Source organism: Caloenas nicobarica, chromosome 1 (assembly GCF_036013445.1).
Source record: "Caloenas nicobarica isolate bCalNic1 chromosome 1, bCalNic1.hap1, whole genome shotgun sequence".
NCBI lineage: Eukaryota > Metazoa > Chordata > Aves > Columbiformes > Columbidae > Caloenas > Caloenas nicobarica.
In genome coordinates, this window is record NC_088245.1 from 78,755,450 (window position 1) to 78,777,328 (window position 21,879).

The following is a 21,879-nucleotide window of genomic DNA, read 5'->3' on the forward strand; positions in this document are numbered from 1 at the left end:
CTTCCGCAACTGAAAACCATTGTGTCTAGTGTAGGCAGTACAAGAAGAAACAGACCCAATTTCTTCAGCATAATAGCTTTTATTTATTTGAAAACTCCTATCTTCTCTTAACAGTCTGTTCTTCTGCCAACTGAGTGACCCTAGCTCTTCCAGATTTACTTTGTAGGTCTCTTTTTTAGAACGTCAAGCATTTTCTTTGGACTTCCTCCAATGTACTTGGGACGATACTGTAAACTTCACATTCTGTGCTTGTGTGCTAGGATTAATGGCTTCAAATTCCAGGGTTATCTAACAATCTACAGGGAACGAGCTTTGTTCTTCCTTTACTGATGCAAGACAACTGGGATGAGATACAATAAAGATTTGATTCATACCTCAGAAGACTGAGCAAGTTCCAGTTCACAGTGCAGTGAATTCATGCCTTCAGGAATATCGCTGTTAAATTTACACAGCAATGGGAAACTCAACCCATTTCTAGAAGCAGACAAAAAAAAAAAAAAAAGAGTAGGTCTCAGCCCTTTTTAATTTCTGATGGACTGTGTTTCCTGGGAGTTGTTCACAATACTCACGAGATCAGGTCTTGCTGCATGTGTTGCATGTCCTCCAATAGCTTATTTTTTTCTGCCCGCAAAGTCTAAAAACATACACGAGACCTGGTTAGAATGTTAGTTTTTCATGCAGAATAAGCATAGGATCTGCATGTTTTCCCCTCACATAGTCAAAAACTAAAGTCAGTCCCATACCTCTATTATTGAGGAATACTCCACAATGGTTAACTTCAGTTCTTTGATGTTCTGCTCCTTCTGCAGAGATTGTGGAGAAAAGACCTTTTAAAGCACACAATCTGACAACTAGGGCATTGAACTGCATTTGTAATACTTATAGCTATGATGCCTTGTAACCAAAATAACACTATACTCAATTCTACATCACAGCAGTAAGCTGTACAATTTAGGTTTGAGCAGCAGCCTAATTATATAACATAAAAATAGGTGCAAATTTAAAAGAATACCTTGCATATTGGCTAACAGAAAGCAGTCAGAAGACCTTTTCTATGTAACTCCTGAAATTAAGGAGACAGAAAAACTTCTTTCCAGATGCTGTGTTCTAATTTATTACTTACCTGGTTTCTTTACCAGCAGTAGAAGGTTAAACTAGACAGAAGTGCTCTAGTTCTGGCTGAAAACCTGGCCTATATTATGCCTGGCACAAGTTTTAATCCCAACCGACCCTTAAAACAAGTTGTAATGTTTACTCTCATCAGTTTTCATTATTAAATGCATCAAGCGTAGGGCTCTGTAGATTAAACACCACCTAATCGAAGGGCTGATAGAGAACGTATCAACCCTCACAGTACGACTGAGGAGTTAGCAGAAGTACTAGCTTTCTTAGTGTCACAAACGAGCAATGGGCCTCAGTCATGTTCTGGTATTACAACAGAAGACACCACACAGGCAAGCGGAGCATTTCTTAGAGAATAAAGGAACCTCAAGTAGGAGGCCTGGTCCTCTCACCCCTTTTACGATTTCTTCCTAATCTTCGTTCTTAAAAATAGTTGAGGTTTTTGACAGACATAAAATACACAGAAAGCTAAACAGGAAAAGTTAGGTTATAGAGCAAGGTCTCTTAGCAGAGACAACTAATGTGTGGTGCTGAAGGTTAAAAAAAAAAAAAAGAGAAAAAATAATGTGGTTTCAACCTTTACAGGCCTTCCGCAGGTCTGGAAAAGAAAGGTTGCCATAGTACTTTTCAGTGACTGTCAATCCTATCCAATCTACCTTTGGACAAAGAGCTGTGATAGGGGCTTTTTTTAGTTTACAGCTAAAACCTTATCCCACAGATCCTAATGCCAACAAGCAGAGTCCATTCTCCACATCAGCTTCTTCAAGCTCATACAAACCAGTCACCTTTATCTACAAGAACATGCAATCCTGCAGTCTGCTTTCAAAATTCCCATTTAGTCACTGGACTGAAAAAGCCTTTTTAAAATGAAAAGATACTACAGAGGTCACAAAAATTTTAAAGTCATTCAAGGAGGAGAAAGTGAAAACTATTTTTTAAAAAGTTAATTCACTTGCATTCTTAAGCTGCTTCTTGAAAAAGAAAACAAAAAGCTATTAAAAAACCATTCAGCTACAAAATTATCAGCTGGATCACATTGAAGCTAGGTTCTCTCTAGTCACTATTTGACTTCAGCTACACTCACTTTTGCAGGTTGCCTAATAGTCAAATATTTCATCAGCTGATTTAGAACATGTTCTGCTAAACAAAACCCCATTAGTCTAGAAGGCTATTTGCATAACTCATGAATCCAGAGAATGCCAATGCCCTTATGTAGTCTTATGCCTTTGTTTTCTAACACAAAATAGAAGTTTAAAGACAACATCAGAAATTTTCACTCTTCAGTCAAACCTAGATAATTACACCTCCATTATAAGAAACGACAAATTTGCTTTTCCATTGGGCTCTGAATCACCATTTCTAGTTTGATACAAAAATTATGTAAATGACATGAAGGGAAGGATCTTCTGCAGGTATGTTCTTTTACCAGCTGTTGAAGGAAGTAGCCTTTAGAAGTTTCTGTACGTTTTTCTGAAGTTTGTTTTGTTTTAATAGGTTGTGATTTTTTTTCTTTTTAATAAAAGCAAAATCCTGAAACCTTTAATTATGCTGACTCATAATCAGGTCCTACAGCAGATCTCGCCTACTTTGAAGCCATTTATAGGATCAGGTTCTGTAGTGTGGGAACAGTAGAAATGAAAGTGCCACAGTGAAGACTATTGCCTTGCCTTTTTACAAATCATCCCAGAGTCAGTGTTTTCAGTCAAAACCATAATGAAATAAAAGCAACTAACCTGGATCAAGCTTGCCTCTTTATTCACCACAGTGCTCTCATAAATATGTGCTTGGATCTAAACAATGAAAAGATCAAAAATAATTCCAGTCATCAGTATGCACTGTAATATGACTCTGTTCCTGTCTTCTACTTGTAAGGGGAAAATGGTATCAAGATTCCTTGCTTAGAAAAAAAACCACAAACACAAAACAAACGAACCCCAAAAAAACCCACCCAAACAACAACAACACCACAACCAAATTCTTCTTTGAATACCTTGTATGATGTATTTCAAAGCTCAAACCTTGCACCCAGTTAAACGCTAAAGCATTCTCAGTTTTTGTAGCCACCTTTGTTTCCTCTTGCCTGTTCAGGCTAATAGTTTCAGCAACATTAAGTAAAGTATGCCTTTCTAATCTATTTTATCAAAGAGGGGAAAGGTTTCCTAAAAGTTTAACTGAGAGGAAAGAATAAAACTGTGGATTGTTTCTATTAGTCCCATTTTTGGCCTCCAGACAGTAGCTTTCTTAGTCAAAGCTGTTGTACTGTCCAAGCTATGATTCCAATGCAGCTCTTTAACAGAGACAGGTTCAGAGGCAGAAATTCCCCCCACTAGACCTCAGCAAACTACAGGCTGTTGTTTTGTTCCTCCTAGAGTTTAAATCCTTACTTGAAGCTCTGCTGCATTTTTAGACAGCTCCAAAATCTTCTTTTGAAGTTCATCAGTGTCCACGCTATTCCTAATATTCTGAACAAGACAGAGTGTTTAGGCAGAGCTGAATGGATTGACAGCTTCTCCTTAAAGAAACTAGGCAAAATGACATTTCCACCCCCAAGCTGCTGCCTACTCTGAAGCACTACCAGTATTTGTGCACATACATTGTATTTGCTTGCCCCACTGAGACTACTTCCACTAAATTTCCTCCATTTTTCCAGAGCACTCTCAAAAGAGGAAAACCTCAAAACATTATTTATAAGGACTACCAGACACAGAAAGCTAGAGAAAAGCTTTCATACCTGCAGCATGAGAAGTATTTTTTGAAAGATGCAGTTTAATAGCTATTTGGACTTACAACCTCTTTGGAAAGACTAATCTTGAGCAAAGATTGATGTGCAAAGAACAATAACTACCATGTTGTTACAATAGAGAATATATTCCTGAATCATGAAAAGTTCCTTTTCATTACTATTTATGATTTAACCTGTTTCTCCATTTAATTCTAAATAGTCTAAAATACAGGCTGTAAGCAAGTATTAAAATATTTTATCATCCAATAAAAACTGGTTTATAAAATGTTTACTTTAATGAAATAAAATAAGAGTGGATAGCTCTCCTCTCAACAAAACAGAAAGAAAAGTGAGCCTAGATATATGGCTCGATTAGCAGTATATTCCCTAGAAGCCTCCTGTAGGTCCTTGGCCAGTGTCAACGGATTCCTCTGAGAGTAGAACCCCCTGCCACTGCATTTTTTTTTTTTTTTAGTTACAGATCTATACAAGGCTCCTCCTCTGGATCTTGAAGGAGGGAAACAGAAATGAATAGGAAATAAAAGGTGTTAGATGGAGATTGTTTCAACATAGAGCTAGTATATTTATAGCTGTATTAACTAGAAATATTTGGAATTTGTCTATAAAGCTCTGAAAAAGAGGAGGAAAAGCTGTTTGCCCCTGTCCCTCATACTTCCCCAGCAAACAAAGTCTGAAGCACAGTACAGCTTCAAGATAAAGTTTTATGATAAGTTATCCTTGTAAAATACAAGATATTTTGATAACCTGATTAGCAAGTCAGGCTTCAGAGTCTGACAAGCATTTTATTTCTTAATGGTGAGCTTTTAGCTAGACAAGAACATGCACTTGCAGAGTCATGATTTATTTTACCTCTTCCTGAAGAGAAGTAATTTTGACGATGAGAGACTGGTTTTCTTTTTCCTGAGCAGATTTAAAAAAAAAAAAATGCGAGGAGAGAAAAAAGCCAAAAGAGTTGTTTTTAGCACGTCAAGTTCAACATCCAAAGCCAAACTAAGCCAAAAAGCAACAGACCACAAACACATCCAGAGCCCAATATGAAGCTGTGGTCCATTCCATTGTTTCAGAAAGCAGTGCCTCATGAGGCCTCACTGAAGGGTTTGACACAGGCATTTCAAATCAGCGTAAAACTCAGACCACTAGATGACAGGAAGGAGGTATTCAAGGCCAGAGCGAGCAAATCTAGTTGTTCTCATACTTAAGATAAATCTGGGAAGCCTAGGTGCCATACTACACTATTTTCAGACATGAAGAAAGATTGTAGGACCCCACTTAATGCATCCACTGCATAGAGAACAGCAACTGAGGAACAACCACAGCTACAAAACTTTTAATAATATTTCTCTCTCCCACCCCACTTCCTTCTCGCAAGGTGAATTATGCATGCAATCTCAACTTAAAGCAAAACAAAAACATACGCACACAGCAGCAGGACAGCACAAAAAAAAAAAAGTGCATGGAAGACTTTTTTTGATTTCTAAATACCCACCATCAGCAGCACACAGAGCCATGGAGCACCAATTCACAGCTATGCCCACACAGCAAGACACAGAGGTGCCACTGTAGCGTGAACAACATGCATGACAGCAATGCAGACATATGTTCTCTAGAGAGCCTACGCTCTGGTGTCTCGCAACACCTGCTAAAGCTGCAGCCACATCAGCATCGCTACCAGACTGCTTAACACCTCTTACAACAGGCACACAGGCTTTGCTACTCTCACATCTGGGGTGCCATTCAGATGCTGTCATGTAGGCACCTCATGCCCTCCAAGTCACACCAAGGTGTACAGACTGGCTTCCAGCTGTCAGTCATAGAGTTATTTTGGTTGAAAGACACCATTTAGATCATCAAGTTGAACCAGAACCTAACTCTAGCAATAAACCATGTCCCTAAGAACCTCATCTATATGTGTTTTAAACACCTCCAGGGATGGTGACTCCACCACTTCCCTGGGCAGCCTGTTCCAGTGTTTCACAACCCTTTCTGTGAATAAATGTTTCCTAATATCCAATCTGAACCTTCCCTGGTGCAACTTGAGGCCATTTCCTCTCATCTTATGAAGTTCAGAATAGACAGGTTTCTGAGAGGTGCTTGTCATATCTGCCAGCCCACGTGGACATTGACAATGACCTAGGCGTGCTTTGGAAACCAACTCATGTCAACATCTGAACAGTCTCCTGTCCCCGCTGCTTCTAGAAAAGCTGTGTGAATTTCTAGCAAAACGTCACTAACTTCAAAACATGCAAGGCCCAATGATGTCAGCATGAGAGCTGTTGTCTTTAAGTGTAATTACATGCAAGACTGACCCTTTAAATAGTTTTCTTGATTGTAACTGACAATAGCTTAAAAGAAACTTCCATGCAAAAAACTTCAGTGTTTTTGTAGCACTAACAAATCACATTTTGAACAGAGAAGATCATACTGCTGGATTTTTTTTTTTTTTTTTTTTATTTTACAGGCTGAGCTATCCCATCTTAGTTTATATTGTACAGTATCTTATACCTTGCTGTAACAAAGAAATAAGACACCTACTAGTTGTTTATTCTGGCAGAGAATCTGCTGTCTCTTCTCTTCTAACAGGTTCAGGTTGTTTTTTGCTTCTTCTAGTTCTTCTTCCAGTGATTTGGCTTTCAGTACAGAATGCTGGATGCTGCGTGGGAGGACATAAACCCAGAGAAACTCTAATGAGTTACTGCTGGTCATTAGATAGGCTTGAAATACCAGGAACAGGATTTTTAGAAGCCACCAGGGACTTATTCTTTAGCACAGATACTTAACAGAAGAGCCACAATCAAGTTTAAGCCCATCATTTTTGTCCAGTAAGTAAAGCCTCATGGACCTATGCTTTATTTATCACCCCCTTCTGCTCTCACAGTAAAGGATGAAACCCCAGGCAGACATAGCATCTAAGACAGCATGCTTTTGTTTCCATCCACATGACAATCTAGCTTGTTACAGTCAAATATATCAGGTTACCTGAGCAGATAAACTCATCTTTACAATACTTCATTGTTGGAAGTTACAGAAACAATGTCAAGGGTAAGCTCTGTATCATTTTCTTATCCTGATCTGGTACCACAAACAACATATATTTGACCAACAGGCCACGGCCCTTTTCCTGGCTAGCTCTAGGCTATAGAGCACCCCAGAGTACATGGTCCAAGCTGAGGACACACATCCCATGCCAGCTATGCTCTGGAACTCTTGCCTTAACCTCCCCAGAAGATACTAGGAATGGTTTAGCAGTTGGCATAACTATATCACATTGGAATCAATTGGGTCAGATGAGCATCATGAACTCACTAGGTTTATACTCTTGGCCTTGATGGGTCTCCCAGCTGCCACACCACTAAGCTGGCGAGACAACCCACTTTAGCTCCTCAAGGAACTAGCAAAATAACTCTTAACCTGCTCATCTCTGTCCTGCTTGGGAGCGAGTGCGTGGTCTAGGACTGGAAGACTTCCAGGGCCTAGCTGTTCTGCTGTTATCATTAAGCTTTCTTAAAATTATTATTTTTTTAAAATTTGTTTTGTTTGTGCTTTACTCCAAGATTTTGCCCATGTGCACCTTCAGCACCTCACACTGCAAAAGCCAGGTTATGAGATGACTGATTTTTATACGAACCAGAAGGTACAAAGCAGAGCAATCGGGCAAGAGGGTTAAATGTTACAGATACTACATTAAGTCAAGAAAGTTGTGATCATGAAGCACCAGTGAGGCTAAAAGCATAAAGAAATCTGGACCACTTGGAAGACACATCTGCCCACGGCCATTACACTGTAGACCTTGTACCATCATGGTCTCTGACCTTTTTATTTGTTGCTGCAGATCCTCATTATCTGCCAATAGCTTATTGTTGGTCTCATCCACAGCTTCCAGTGTGAGCTTCAGCTTGTTGTTCTCTTCCTGAAGCTTCTGGTTGTTGTACTGCAGATCCGCAACACAGGTTATCAAGTCAGAAGTCTCCCTGTTTCAGTGAGAAAATCGAGAAAGATTGAGAAAGACGATTTGATCTAATTTAGACTTTTTGAAAATCCGAGTGCTGTGTTGCACTGATGAGAGAGGCGAGAGAAGAGCCCACAGAGGACTTGAAGCACTGAAGTGTACAGTCATTTCCTCTGCACAGATATATCAGATCAGTTCTCTAGTTCTGTGGACACCATGAACTGCTTTGTCTTTAAGCACCCTTTTTTTTTTTTTCTTAATTTTTAATGCTCCCTGCAATTAAAGTACATCACCACACAAGTACTGCCTCTGGATGTCTCCATGAAAGTATCTTAAGCCTATGTTAATCAACCTCTTAGGCCACCAGTAATACTTTTGCATTAACTCCACAATTTCTAGATGCTTTCTTTTCCCCTGAGCCATGCCCCACTTATGCCTTCAACTGCAACTTGGAACAAGAATCATCCTTTTGAGATTTTGAGAAACAATAGGGCAGCATCAGAAAGAAGATCTTAAGATTGACTGTACATAAAACGCAAACATTATCTTTAAAATTTCCGGCATTGTTAAGTGCTTTGTTATTAACAGAATCCAAGCCAGACTCATGACTACAAAAAGCCAAACCAACCAACAACAAAAAAACCCCACCACACCACAAAACCACAAACACACCACTCAAAAAACAGAAGGACCAGATTTTTCAGGAGATAACATTCACATTCTATTGTCATACACCTAAAAACTTTAGGGAAAGTAAGGAACCAGTTTAAATAGGAAGAGAAACACATGGTAAAACTGAACACAGGGAACTGAAGAGGCAAATTGACACAGAAGGACCAAGATATCAGTAGGAAAAAATTATTAGTGTGTTCTTAAGTCTGAGCAGCAGCTGTGAGGAAGAACACGATAGCATCAAGAGCTGGTGCAGACTGAGGTCAGCATTAGAAACTCTGCCAAAATAGTTTTCCGAAACAATGATTCTGAGAACTGCCCTCAAGTAACTCAAAGCAGTAGTACTAAGTTTCAAGAAAGAATTGCTTAAATGGACTTACATATCTCCTTTAGACACATCACCCCCAAAGGCCTCCAAGCTTCCTGATGTAACATTCATCCGGAAATGCGTCTTTTTTGCTGAAAGAGGTGGGAAATTTTGGTTATAGAGTAAGGAAGTGGAGTTTTCTTAAATCAAAGTTGAATAAAATTGTATGCACCTTCTGAGGTGTTTTTATGCACTTTAAATTCCAGGTCTTCCATGCTTGCTGTTGGTTCCTCGGTGGCACCATCTTCCCTGAAGCAAGGAAGCATCAAGAGTCACAAAATCAGTTTGACATTGTTTTGCTTACCAACTTGGTTACGTTTAAAATCTTTCAGCCAAAACTCACACTGTGTTCACAGTGTCCTGATGCTATCTCTGTTCTAGAGTACGGGAGGCAAGAGCCACAGAAGAACTTTCTACTCTCCTATTTTCATAGAAGCTTTTACAAGATCAGTTGATAAAAATCTATTACCATTTTCTCTTGCAGTCTTCAATCCACTCTCTCATGATGGCATGATATGTTTCCAGGTCAATGGAGATGTCTTTGTGATCTGGGTCAAGCATGTTGCACAGCTCTTCAAGACCACTGTCTTCCGATCCCCGACTAGTTGTATGTCTCAAATAATCAACTATCTGGGAAACTGCAACTTTTCCTAAAAGAGATAGAAGATTTTCATGCAGCAGACTCCTGAGTCCAGTAGGCTGTCGTAAAAAGCTGTAGAGGGATGTGCTACTGATCTGCACTAGTTTGGATTCAATTGACCCGAGAGCTGTAGACAAGTAACTGATCCCTGGAGTTCTAGTCTGACCTGGAAAGGAAAGGTTTAGAGCTTTTTCTTGGCTTTTCTAATAGAGAAGTGTGAAAGTCTGGTTTACTAGTTTTGTAGACTTCAGTTTAAGGAAGAACAAGCTTGACACATTTGTTATGCTACTACTTTCATGTCTCTTACCAAGTCAGGCAAACCCTGTGACTGATTATCTTACTCTGCTACACAACTCCTTTCTCTACCACTTTTAGTCATATTTGAGTTGGAACTCAGAGGAATTCTCTTCCTCTGAAGTTTCCCAAAGTTCTCTTTTTTTAAAAAGGGAAAAAGCCTAAAAGAAATAAAAAGGCATTTCCAATAAGGTTGACTGCTAGAAGCATGTTTCTCCTCTACTTTCTCTGTACTAAAATACAGCTGATGGGCAGAGGGGGAAGGTAAGAAACAGGCACCATGCAAGAGGCACAGACATTTATTCTGCATCTGCCACACACGGCCACCTAGCTAAGGTAGTAATTCAGTCCATGCATCATCACAGATTGCTGTGTCTCGGGAACCGTAACACAATCTCAGCCTAGAAAATGCATTGAGAGGAGAATAAAGCAGAGCAATGAAAAGCCACTGGCAAACCTGTGTGCTCCAAGTCACATGCAAAGAAGATAGAGGTCAGTAAGTCTTCTTCATGGATCAAGCTCCCATCATACGTGTTGCCAACTTTGTACCCCAGTGACTGCTTCCATCCTAGGAAGAATGTTTTTGTCGGTCTTTATTTGCTCATAGTAACTTTTATGCACCACAGCTAACTGCAGTATTATGTTTGTAATAGCACAAGCACACATAGCATACTACAGGTTAACTTTTTTTTTTTTTAAAGGTGATTAAAAAACTTAAACCTAACCAAACCTCCCCTCCCCCCACCCAAATAAAAGCAGAGCTTTTACTGCCACATAACAGCAGGAACTACTATAGCTGGAGCCTTTGAGTTGGGAACTGGTTTATGCATCCATTTCTACCCATGTATGTTTGGCAACTCTGGCTATTCTTTTGCATGAAGTAAGTATATAAACCAGAACATTTTAAGAGGCCAGCTGTTTCTTTTCTTCCCCTCCATATATATTGTAGAGAAATCATCATGGCAGTTATTAAGAAAACAATTCCCCCTCAAAAAAACCCCAAACAAACAAAAAAACCCACCACCCAAACAAAAAAACCCAAACAAAAACCAAACACAAACAAAACCCACAAAAAACCCACAAACAAAAACCAACCAAACAGATAAAACCAAACCCCACAACACACACATGAAAACCCACCAAAACAAAACCTCCACCCAAAACCAAACAAAAAACCACACACACAAAACCCAAACACACCCCGGGAAAAACAAAAAAACCCCCACACACCCAAACTTAAATATCTTTTCATATTAAAGGCAGACTAAATGAATAGCCAAATCTCTTATCCACAAAAAGGAACAAGCAAATTTGAAAGTTTGACTTGACTCATTACTTCCTTACTTTTTACATTCACATTAATATTTTTTAGAAAAAAAAATTAAGATTTTACATTTTACTCAGCTCTTCTTACAGTCTTATTAGATTTGAGTGATTCTAAAATGTATTGTTTCCAGTTTAAATAGTGGATAAGCATCATCTGTGTAGGCTGAATGTTCAGATGTCTAGGATTTTAGGTTGGGAGGTTTTTTCCCCAGGACTTTTACCTTTTTCACTCAAAGGTAATCTCTTTAGCACAGGAGACTGGATCACAGCACTTTCTGACTTTTTATCCGATGTGAAGAAATACAAATTTGGACTTGATGTAAGATAATTCTGTTCACGAGGCACATCTTTAGATTCAATATTTGATAAAGCACACAGTCTGTTCTGGGTAGTAGCCTCTCTGGTTCTGAAGTAGGATGAAGAACAGGTCTCCATGGGGCATACTGGCATCCATGAGTTGCTGGATCTCTCTTCACTTTTAATGATTGTATAGGAAGCATTTGCCGAACAGGAGTCAGAGATACGCCCAAGACAAGGTGACAACAACTGCAAGTCTGCAGAAGAACCACTGTCACTGCTGGGACTGATCAGGTGTGGACCAGTACTATGACTTCTAGCAGTTCTTTTCTTCAGTATTTCTTCTAGATTTTTTTTGGTGTTGCACTGTGGGCTGTCGAAGTTCTGGGACTGAAATTTTGGTATCTGCAAAGTGGGGTTAGAGACCTGGTCCATCATTTGGATAGATTTGATCTTTCTGCATATACTGTCTACTGGGTTATGATGTCGTTTGTTAGCTCCATGTTCTGAAGACATTATGAATTCCCCTCTCTTTCAAAGTATCTGGAAAGAATAGAGACAAGATAGAAGAGTCAGGATGATCAACATACACAATCTTTGCGCCAGTTTTTCCACTCAGTTGAGAACTTGGAGCTTTGGTATCAAGCGTTTTGAAAATCCTTGGTCCATATACCGGCTGCGACGGAAAACTTCAGTCACGATGTTTAGTTCTCCAGGGAACTAGAAGTGGTGTGGATTTGGAAAAGGTAGGGAAGAAAGAAAGAAAGAAGTACTTTCTGAAATCTCACTGCTTATTCTTCAATGCAATAACCATGTCAGGGGGTGGAGCAGGTGGAGAAGGGACAAAAATAAGAACTGAAGAACTCCCAGTTCTTTTTAGATTAAAGGAAGCACTAAACAATATTACTCAGACCAGTTTATTCCAAATTGGATATTTCTTTTTTCTAGAAGTGTTCATTAAAAAGAAACAAACCTCACATAACTTTTGTAATTACTATTTCTGATCATATTTGTGGCATGTACTTCCTTCTCTGGTTCCATGGCTTTTTGCTCAGGTCTAACAGCAACAACTGTCCAGCTATTGACTAGAAGTATCTCCTACAGCTACAGACATTATCAGTTTCTGATCCTTTTCTGTGACCTCCCAGGCAAACCCTGCAGCCACAGCTACACAAGTTGAGCCTGCATCTTTCTTGATATCATCTCATGACAGGTTTCAGAAGCCAAGATTTAAATGAAGTTTACTTCCAGGAAATTGTTAGACTGTCTTTCTTTGTGAGGAGGTGAGAAAAGTGAGTGCAACAAGAGTTTCAGCATTTCAGGGAGCCTACAAGAACAAAAAAAACCACCACACACCACGCAGTTGTTTATTGTGCTAATTAGCCACAACTGCAGCTGTCACACCTCCACACACGGAATTACCCAAGAAACATCGTCAGAGGCACTTCAAGTTCTATTTGTATTTTTATTATCTATTCTCCCAGACAATATTTTAAAATATATTTCCAATAAGACAAGCATGCGCGTGGCCAGGGCATGGAAGACGCATTTTGGAGGTACAAAGCCATATTTCAAATGGGATATCTGTCTCTACCTTACAACTTGCAGCCTTCTCCTCTGAACTGAGTAGCTGGGAGCTTTCATCTGACTCTGCCCCACTGTGGACTTTGCTCACAGTTTCTCACCCCGAAAAAGAGCATCTGCTGGAACATCAGCACTGAGAAACAGGATTCACCAGCTAGCATAACCCAGCGAACGGGATCTGAATTGAACAGAGCTGTGACAGCCATCAGCAGCTGGACTGAATCTTTGTCATTGGGAAGAAAGAGGGTAACAAGCAATACTATTGGAAGTTAGCTGTGGCATTTAGATCACTGTAAGAGATATATTCTTTAAATAAACAAATGCACCAGATAAAGCTAGCTGAACCTCCCAAGAACCAGATTTTTAAGCTAAATTTTGCACCCAATATTGCAGCTATATGCCTGCCTTCCACCACTCCGTCACTTTCAACTCCTCAGCTCTAAAACTACGTGGTATTTCATCTCTCCAGAAGATTGTATGCAGTGTTAAAAAACAACACAAAGAAAACCAAACCAACCCACACACCACAACAAACCAAAACAAAAAAAAACCCCACCAAACAAAACACACCAAAACCCCAATACTTGCTTTAAATTAAGAAGCAGGGAAGTAGTCAAGAGTCCAGTGTAGGTTAGCTACATAACATGCATGACCAGGAACAACAGTCCTCAGATCCTCCAAGATTGGGCTGGCTGTGAGTAAAATCCATCAAGATAGTATCATCACAGACCCGACTTGTGTTAGGGGTAAAGGAAAAAAAAACCCAACAAACACAAACAACAAACAAACAAAACCAAACCAAACAAAAAACCCCAAACAAACAAACACAAACCTTCCCAAATCAACCAGCTTTATAACTAGAGCCCACAAGGTGGTGTGTGCATATGAGAGAGACTGACACGGTTGCCCACAGGGACAGAACACCAGACTCCTTAACCCTGAAGGGATTTCCCCTGCATAGTACAAATACCAACTTGCCCTCAGAAGGATGTAGACTTCACTGAACTGTGTCTTTTTCCTCAAACTGTGCATCAAGAAAGAAAATGAAGCAACCTTCCCCTCCCCAAGAAGTTAGCTCCCAGCTTTTCTTTTAGGAAGAAAAAAAATAGTTCTTTCCTCAAAAACCAGCAACTTGCTTCACTAGCATTTAACACAAGAGTTGCCACCTGTATAATCTTGTAAAGTATTATTAATCTAGATTGCATCAAACATAAATAGTCAACGTTTTACTTAAATTGGTTTTTTACAAAGTCTCTGCATGCCAGCAGCTTGGTTTTATATATATTCATAGTCAAGATCTCCAAGTTCATTTTTCTACCATTGTTTCTGTAAGTAGTAATGTTTACCTTAATGAACATGTCCTTAGCCACAAGAGTACTTAAATAGCAACAATAAGAATCTCAGAATCATTTTAGAGAAGACACTGCTTCTTATTATCATAATTGATTTAAAAGATTTACTCCTCAAAACTATATGCTAGGAAGTTGAAGCAGTCTCCTATACTAGAGATACATTATGTCTTTTAAAAGAAAAACTTAAAAGCATTGCAATTAGATTTAAGTACATTCTCTAAGCGCACAAGAACAGCAACACACAAACAAAAAAACCAACCAAAACCCACAAACAAACAAAACCAAAAAACAACAGGCCAAGACCTTATACATACAAGAGCATGTAGAAAAATAACTTCTATTCCTCTCTAGTAGAGAGAGCACAGGTTGACCAAAGCTGTTCTAGCTGTTCCTCTGAGGAGGACTGGTTGACTGAACTTTAACACTCAAACTAGCAGAGGACTCATTTGCTGTAAAATCAGTTTTACAAGGCACACCTGTTTCTGCCCATCACTCAAGGGGCAACAAGCTGCGATGAAGTGCAAATCAGCCATCAGTCTCCAGCTTTCTAGCCCTTCTATTAGTTTTTCCCATGTTGCTCTTGCAGCTGTTGAATGAATTACCTGGAATTTCAAGGGATCCTGAAGTCTCCCTGCTATCCTATCCTTATTTTTAAAACAGTGAGGAAAATAATGGTATAGCTCACTGCTGTGTTTGAACTCAGGTGCCTGGGATGTTTCCAGTAGCAGAAGAACTTCCATTTTTCCCACCTACTGCAAACTTTCAGGCAGGAGCAGATCTCACCTAGTTTCTGCTCTGACAGTTTGAGCAGAGAATCCAGAAACTGTATTCATTTCATAGCTGTTACCACTTTCTAAAGGAAAGCAAAAGGTGAAATGTCTTGGTCTAATGGTATACTGAAGAGTGCCCGTGTTACTGTCTGCTCTGTGAGCCAAAAAAAGTTTTGCCTTTAGGACTGTTAACAAAATCCTCTTTTTATTGTTAAATTCTTAAACAAGATTTGCATTTTAACACTGTGGATTTTTAGGTATATGCTGTACAAATAACTGAAAACAGAATAAGGTTGTTGAGGGAATACTACTGCCTGCCCAGTACCTACTAGCTGCACAGCCCATTAGACTTCTCCAAACACTTGGAGAAATGACACCTCCTAATCTACCACAGGCTATTTCAGCACTCACAGCGGGGGGAGGGTGGGGAACAAACAACAAAAAACCCCAACCAAACAAAACAGAAGTGCTCTCACAGGTATTTTGTGATTAAAACCCAAAAATGTGGAAGTGAGCTGACACCGCTGTTCCCTGTTTTGTTGGAAAACTGTTAAATAAAAGTGAAAACTTGGCACTGTCATCCAGCAGTATTACCAAAACCCATGGAGTTGATGCAACCAGTTCTGGGTGGTTTTGACTAGGCACTCGTTCTTCAAGGAGTAAAGCTGACAGTAGTATAGAGGTAACGTTTCTGAGATCACACCAATCCAGGTGAGGGTCTCTTCCTCTTTTCTCTTATCTGAGAGATGTATGTGTCTGGGAAGATTTTTAGCTTATTGATTTGAAAAGAAAACCTCCCACATTAAAGCAGCACCCCTGTTTTTTCATATCTTGGCAGCAACAAGTGAGCTCTGTTCAGGGAGGCTCCTCCAGGTGCCAATGTTATTTGTGCTGCTGTACAGCTATCACAGTAGGTAGTGAGAAGATGCAGGAGCGAACATGCCTATAGACCTTGCAATCTAAACTGAGAGAGATGGAGAGAAAAGTAGGGGCACAGGAAGCACTGCTACATTCACAGGGTCTGAGTTATAAACTAAATGCCTGATATACTCCTAAAAGTCTTGATGACGTAGTCTGCCTCCTCCTCACATTGCTCCAGTTGACGAATGCCAGGGGGCTTTGCAAAGAGTTAAGTGTAACTGCGTAACAGCTAGGCTGTTAATTACTCTGCTGGAGTACAAACTCTGGTAATACAAAAGTCACAGTGAGGTTCCTAATTAAAAAAAAAAAAAAAAGAGGTCTTTTCCTTTGTATTCCTTCAGGACAGATAGAATCACAGAGTAATGTAACAACTGAACCAGCTTGTGTGTTTTGTGCTATTTCATTCAGGTCTTCAAAAAAAGAAAAAACTTGCAACTTGCTGTGAGACGATGATTCAGTGATGTGGGGGATCCAGCAGCAGGAAATTCCCACCATCCCTCATTTTCCTGGTGCGCAGTTCAGGTACATGTGGCTCACGGCCCATCTGTGCCGTGCTACTCTGTGTATTTTTTAGAGCTTCACTGTGGGCTGAGGTGGGTGAACACCGACAGACGTGGTTGAAGTGGTTTCCCATCTGTCAGTTTTGATGACCTGGTGCATCAAATGCAGCTATTTATTCTCCCCTAAACTGGACTTCTACCTCTAGAACCAAGCTTCGTTCCAAACAACAATGTTTGTTGTTACAACAGTGCAACACAAAAAAATACTCTTATTTTAGTAGGATTCCCGTTCTCTGCATGGTGGGATTAAAATACATGCTATTCAAGGGTGAAGTGTACCTTATATTCAGCATGCAAGGGCAAATATTGATTACAAGTGTTTTCAAAGTTTAACAAATATTAATGCAGCAGAGTTCCTAAGTTACTTCGTTTGTGTTGAGAATACTGCCCAGGGTTTCCTCTTCAGCCTTTAATGAAATTTTCCTTCATGTAATTTATGTATTTTGCATATAAATATGTGTAGTTCTAGATAAATGTATCAACCTCTCCCTATCGCTTGCGGTATGCATGAGTAAGGAAAATCAACCCCAAAGGCTGCACATTTTATGGACCATCCTTGCAGAAGTTGTGTGCTTTGTCAGGAACTTGGAGCAGGCTGTTCCCGTCTCTGACACCTGACTGTCTGGTTATCATGCAGTCTCTCAGTGTAACTTGCCTTTTTTCCTCTCTTTGTCCCCTGTTTCCTCCATTCTGTCCACTGTTGACAACAAAATATTGGCTCAGCAGCCAAGAGGAGAGGACTGCATGCGTAAGACTGAGCACAGTTTTTATCTTGCTAGGTAGCTTCTTGACAAAGACAAAAATCCTCTTTGCCAGGTTCATGGGGGTGGAAGAAAAGGTCAGATGACTCCTTGGCCTTTGGTGCTCCTGTCGTTACAGAAAGGTATGTTCTGCGAGATGCCTTTAGTAGTATCTGCCTGTCTGAAGACCTGTACAGGTTCTGCTAATGTACTTTGTAAATGCCTAGACTTAGACGGTCAGGTCTCTTTTCCAGTTTGCAAACTGGAGAAAACTGCTTTGCAGTTTTGTTTGTTTGGGTTTTGTTTGTTTGGTTGGGTTTTTGTTTTGTTTTTGTTTTTCATTTTGTTTTTGTTTTGGTTTGGTTTTGGTTTTGTTTTTCATTTTGTGGGGTTTTTTTTCGTTTTGTTTTTGTTTTTCTCTGGTGTTTGCCACAGATTTGTCCATTACTGAAAAACATGTTGTACCATCCTATGGCTCACCGAACTTCAAAAGTAATACCTCTTTCTGTGATGTTTACACCTTTCAAATATTTGTGGAGGTCTACTCTTTCCTGATACAATTAAACATGCCTTGATCCATGTAACATGTTTTACTTTTAGTCATAATTATCTCTTGAAGTTTCTTCTCTTTCATCAATACACTTCTGAGAACAGTAGTTCCTGGACCCAAATGCAGTATTGATCACATTTTGCTCAGCAAAGGCTCTGCTACCTCTGTTTTATGAGGCATTTACACGATTTTCTAAAGCTTGTTCTGTACCTCCAGTAGTTTTTAGTACAGTTCTTCTCATACAGTCTAGAGAAAAGAAGAAAAGCAACTCTAGGAACTATTCAGTACAACTGGAATCAGGTCACCAGACATGAGGGTGCTGAATGTGCAACAGTTAGACAAATTTGGGACCAGCAACTAATGGCCTCTGTAATCATGCACCTGGTTTATGTCAGAGAATACCTCTTCCCTTCAGAGCTGCATCATGAAAACACAGCTTCCCAGAGAAGCTGAAGATGTCCCTGCTCATTGCAGATTGGGTTGGACTAGGTGACTTTTAACTAGATGACTTTATAACCCAAACTATTCTATGATTCTGTAAATTAGGGCCTGAATAATACTGAAAGCCATGTTTGTATGACGTAAAATGTATTGATGGATTGCAGATAAGGTTTGCTCAGTCAATAGGTTTTACAAGGTGAATACAGAACTTGGACACATAATTCCCCCCAGTTCAAGTGGCATGTATGGGGTTAAAGTCCAGTCATGTTTGAAAGATCACAGAAACACAAAAAACAGGCCCAAAAGAAGATGTTAAGAAGTCATACAGTTCATCACTATGTTTCTGGGCAGGATCAGTTTACCAATGAGTGCTAAGAAGGGGTTGGCTAATCTATTACCTTCTAAGTTTCTGAGTGCTAATAGATCCACAGCCTTTCAAGCAATCTATTTGTATTTTACTGTGCTACTGTTAAAAAGCTTACCTTACTATCTAACTCAAATCCCCTTACTGCAAATAAAACACAAAATTCTTTGTTTGAAATTTCCTACTTTGGAGAGTCTGCCATGATACTTCACAGCCTTTTAAGATGCTGTGGTTAGCATGGTATGAGTCAGAACTAGACTGTGCTAGGGGCTGTTCAAATGCCAGACAGAAGTGAGATGTACTTCCCAAATAGTTAACAAACAAGCAGGAAAGCAAAAAGGACATGAGAATAAGCACAAGAGACAAAGGTCATAAATCTCAGCAGATTTATAACCTGACACTATCAGAATACCAGATTTGCTGACGTACCTAGTGGCCACCTACACACAACAGCTACACCTTTTTCTCTGGAGCAAGCAATGGATCACTGGTGTCCTTACCATAACTTTAAAAATAGACAAGCACAATACCATAGCCTATATTTTTAGGGCAATATTTGGGAAAGTACACAGTCATGACGCAAGTCAGTGATCTATGTTTGGCCCTACTAGTTATTAATAAAACTCTACCACACAAGAAACTTTTTCACCCACCTCAGCACTGAACTTCCATCCCAGAAATTGGCTTGTTATCATTTACAGTGTCAGGATAAGCAGCCTCTGCCCTTTAGATCATCGTTAAGGATAAGAATAGGTTATGTTCTTTCTAATAAGGGGTCCTGCTGCTACAGCAGGCTTCACTCTACTTCCCTCATTCGGGGTATTGATTAGATGCCAAAGCCACTTCCTCATTTATGTGAATCAGCTGAGAAATGGCAGGATTGACAATGAGCGTTTCATGTACAACTCATCATCCTGAAGTGCTGTAGTTTTTTAGTGTGTTATGATCCATAACCCAATTATAGGCTACTTCATTTTTCAAGAGTACAAGCTTACATGTGGCCATACACATCCACATGAGGTGGGGGGGTTGTGAATGCAAACACTTTTAGTAAGTGCATTTCCTTCCCCAAGTATTGCTTCCTGTTGCTGTTTGTAAATAAATCATGTCCCATATGCCATCTTGGAAGTGATTAGATTTCTGGGAAGAGTGAGATGACCACCTTCTCATAGGATTGTTACAAGAAAGAGCTATGAGGGGAGAAGAAGCAGCTTTAAATTTAAATTAGTAAAGCGGAATTGACAAACCTGGAGTTCTTTGTTCCGAGTACAGACTTCTTTCAGGTTTCCAGGGAGGTGGATTTGAAATATATATTTTTTGAAACACCAAAGCAACTTAAACTCACTGGTAATAGTAAAAATAAATGGATTTAAGGCCCTAAGTCAGAAAGGCACAGAGAATTTAAGGGAAAAAAATTGGGAAAAGAAAAAAAATATGGAAATTCAATTTGGGACTGGGTTCATTCCACCAGACCTTGTCTGTGTAAAATTCTGTCTGAAGCCAGTGAAGAGACACAGACATCTCCAGAGGGGAATTCAGTCCTTGTGTCTCAATGCTCTATACTGTGTGACCAGAGAGTGCTCTTTGAAGTCCTGTTTCCCCCCATTCTGTAAGAGTTCCTAGTCAAAAGCAATTAGTGACATTTTAGGTGCCCTAGGGATTATCTGCTTTTCCACAAGTCTTGGGTCTGTTGCTGGCCCTGTGTCCCAGATAGAAGTCCCATGTGCATGTCTCAGGTGCCCTGGATGGTCTTTGGGCAACGTAGCCTGTCTCTACAGGATGAAACTAAACACGTCACTTTTAGACACCTTAGTGCTATTGAGACATCTGATGTTACAACATGAAACCCATTTAATTTAAGAGGATGCTGTCAAGGTCCTTCATTTGCTCTTGAGCTGATGGTGACCCGATGCTGCGATAATCCAGTTTAGGTTTTGACCTGTCTGATTCAGCTCCCTGCTGCCCTCCAGGCAGCCTCAAACAAGCCCCAGTCTCTACAAGGAAGTGACTGGAACTCTGGTAATACAGCCAGGTTTGGAAGAGGGAGCGAGACTCCAGCAATGCCAATTCAGAGCAGCTTTGCAAAGTGATCAAAAGATAAGAAAAGCTGAAGTTGTCTTTCTGTGATGTGGTAACAGCATAAATCTTTCTTCATGCCTCCTATTCCCTTCCCTTTCCCCTCAGTTCCAATGGAAGGTGCTGAGCCAGTTTTCTTCACAGTTTATTTTGCGTTAACTTGTCTCATTCCAGTGGCAAGAGAACCAGGGCTCATTTTCAGTGCCAAACACATTCTGTTTTTTCAACCACAAGGACAAGACTTGAGAACTGATAGCAAAAGTAGGGGGTTAATTTTCACAGGCTCAGTCGTATGTTTTGATTCTGGCCCCGTGATCTGTGCATAAAGAGAGGCTCTAAAGTCACTCCAGAAAAGAATAGGTGAGCAGCTTTATCTTTTCCAAGCCTCTGCTTGTGAAATGTCTCCTGGATGCAATGCATAGCCCCTTTCTAAGGCTAAGGGTTAAACATCATCAAGAAATGTCTCTGATCTGTCAGAGCAAGAAAAAAAAAGCAGGGAAAATGTAAACTTCACATTGAAGCAGATGCAAGTAGAATCTCTTCTGCTGGCTAGGGTGCATCATGGCATGGCATTTTAAAAGGATAGAGGTATAATAGCAGCTCCCAGACATAACATGAGCTGCATGAGGCCAAAACCTGAGCTTTCCTCTCATTTCTTGCATCTGTATCAGAGTGAGCTGCAGCTAATGCCACTCGTGTATGTTCAATGAATAATTGAACTGGCATGGGCAGAAAACAGAGCGAAATCCTGGCAGAAACAGGAGGGCAATTGCACCTTCACTAACAGTGTGCTTCAGAGCAGTCTCCACAGACACATTATGTCAGGGAAAAGCTCATAATAAGCCCTAGCAGTGCCTATCTGCACAATCCTCTCTCAGATGCCACATACAGGAACATGTATTTGTCACACATACCTGTATTTTTGTCACACCACAGGCTGCTCCTGTTAGTGAGGCTTCTGCAGTAAATTTTCTATTGGCCAGCCTTCTGATCAGAGAATTTCTAGCTCCCTATCTTCTTTGCTTCCCTTTCTACTTCCCTCTCCCATCTCACAAAAGAAAACATGAAGGAGGAGAGATAAAAACCTTTGCTACAGAACCAGCAAGCCTAGGCA

General features: G+C 40.0%; 1 protein-coding gene across 1 annotated transcript in view; it reads right to left on the reverse strand.

The window, feature by feature from the left end:
• Nucleotides 1–11,923, reverse strand: part of IRAG2 (inositol 1,4,5-triphosphate receptor associated 2) — a 38,844-nt gene extending 26,921 nt beyond the window's left edge. The window contains exons 1-13 of the mRNA XM_065651954.1: nt 11,332–11,923; nt 10,242–10,352; nt 9,320–9,500; nt 9,023–9,099; nt 8,864–8,942; nt 7,675–7,833; nt 6,398–6,515; nt 4,715–4,765; nt 3,507–3,584; nt 2,856–2,912; nt 744–803; nt 570–634; nt 375–474 (exon numbers count right to left, since the gene is read on the reverse strand). Of these exons, the coding sequence (XP_065508026.1) occupies nt 375–474; nt 570–634; nt 744–803; nt 2,856–2,912; nt 3,507–3,584; nt 4,715–4,765; nt 6,398–6,515; nt 7,675–7,833; nt 8,864–8,942; nt 9,023–9,099; nt 9,320–9,500; nt 10,242–10,352; nt 11,332–11,923 (1,728 nt within the window). The remainder of the gene's footprint in view (nt 1–374; nt 475–569; nt 635–743; nt 804–2,855; nt 2,913–3,506; nt 3,585–4,714; nt 4,766–6,397; nt 6,516–7,674; nt 7,834–8,863; nt 8,943–9,022; nt 9,100–9,319; nt 9,501–10,241; nt 10,353–11,331) is intronic.
• Nucleotides 11,924–21,879: the final 9,956 nt, after the last annotated feature.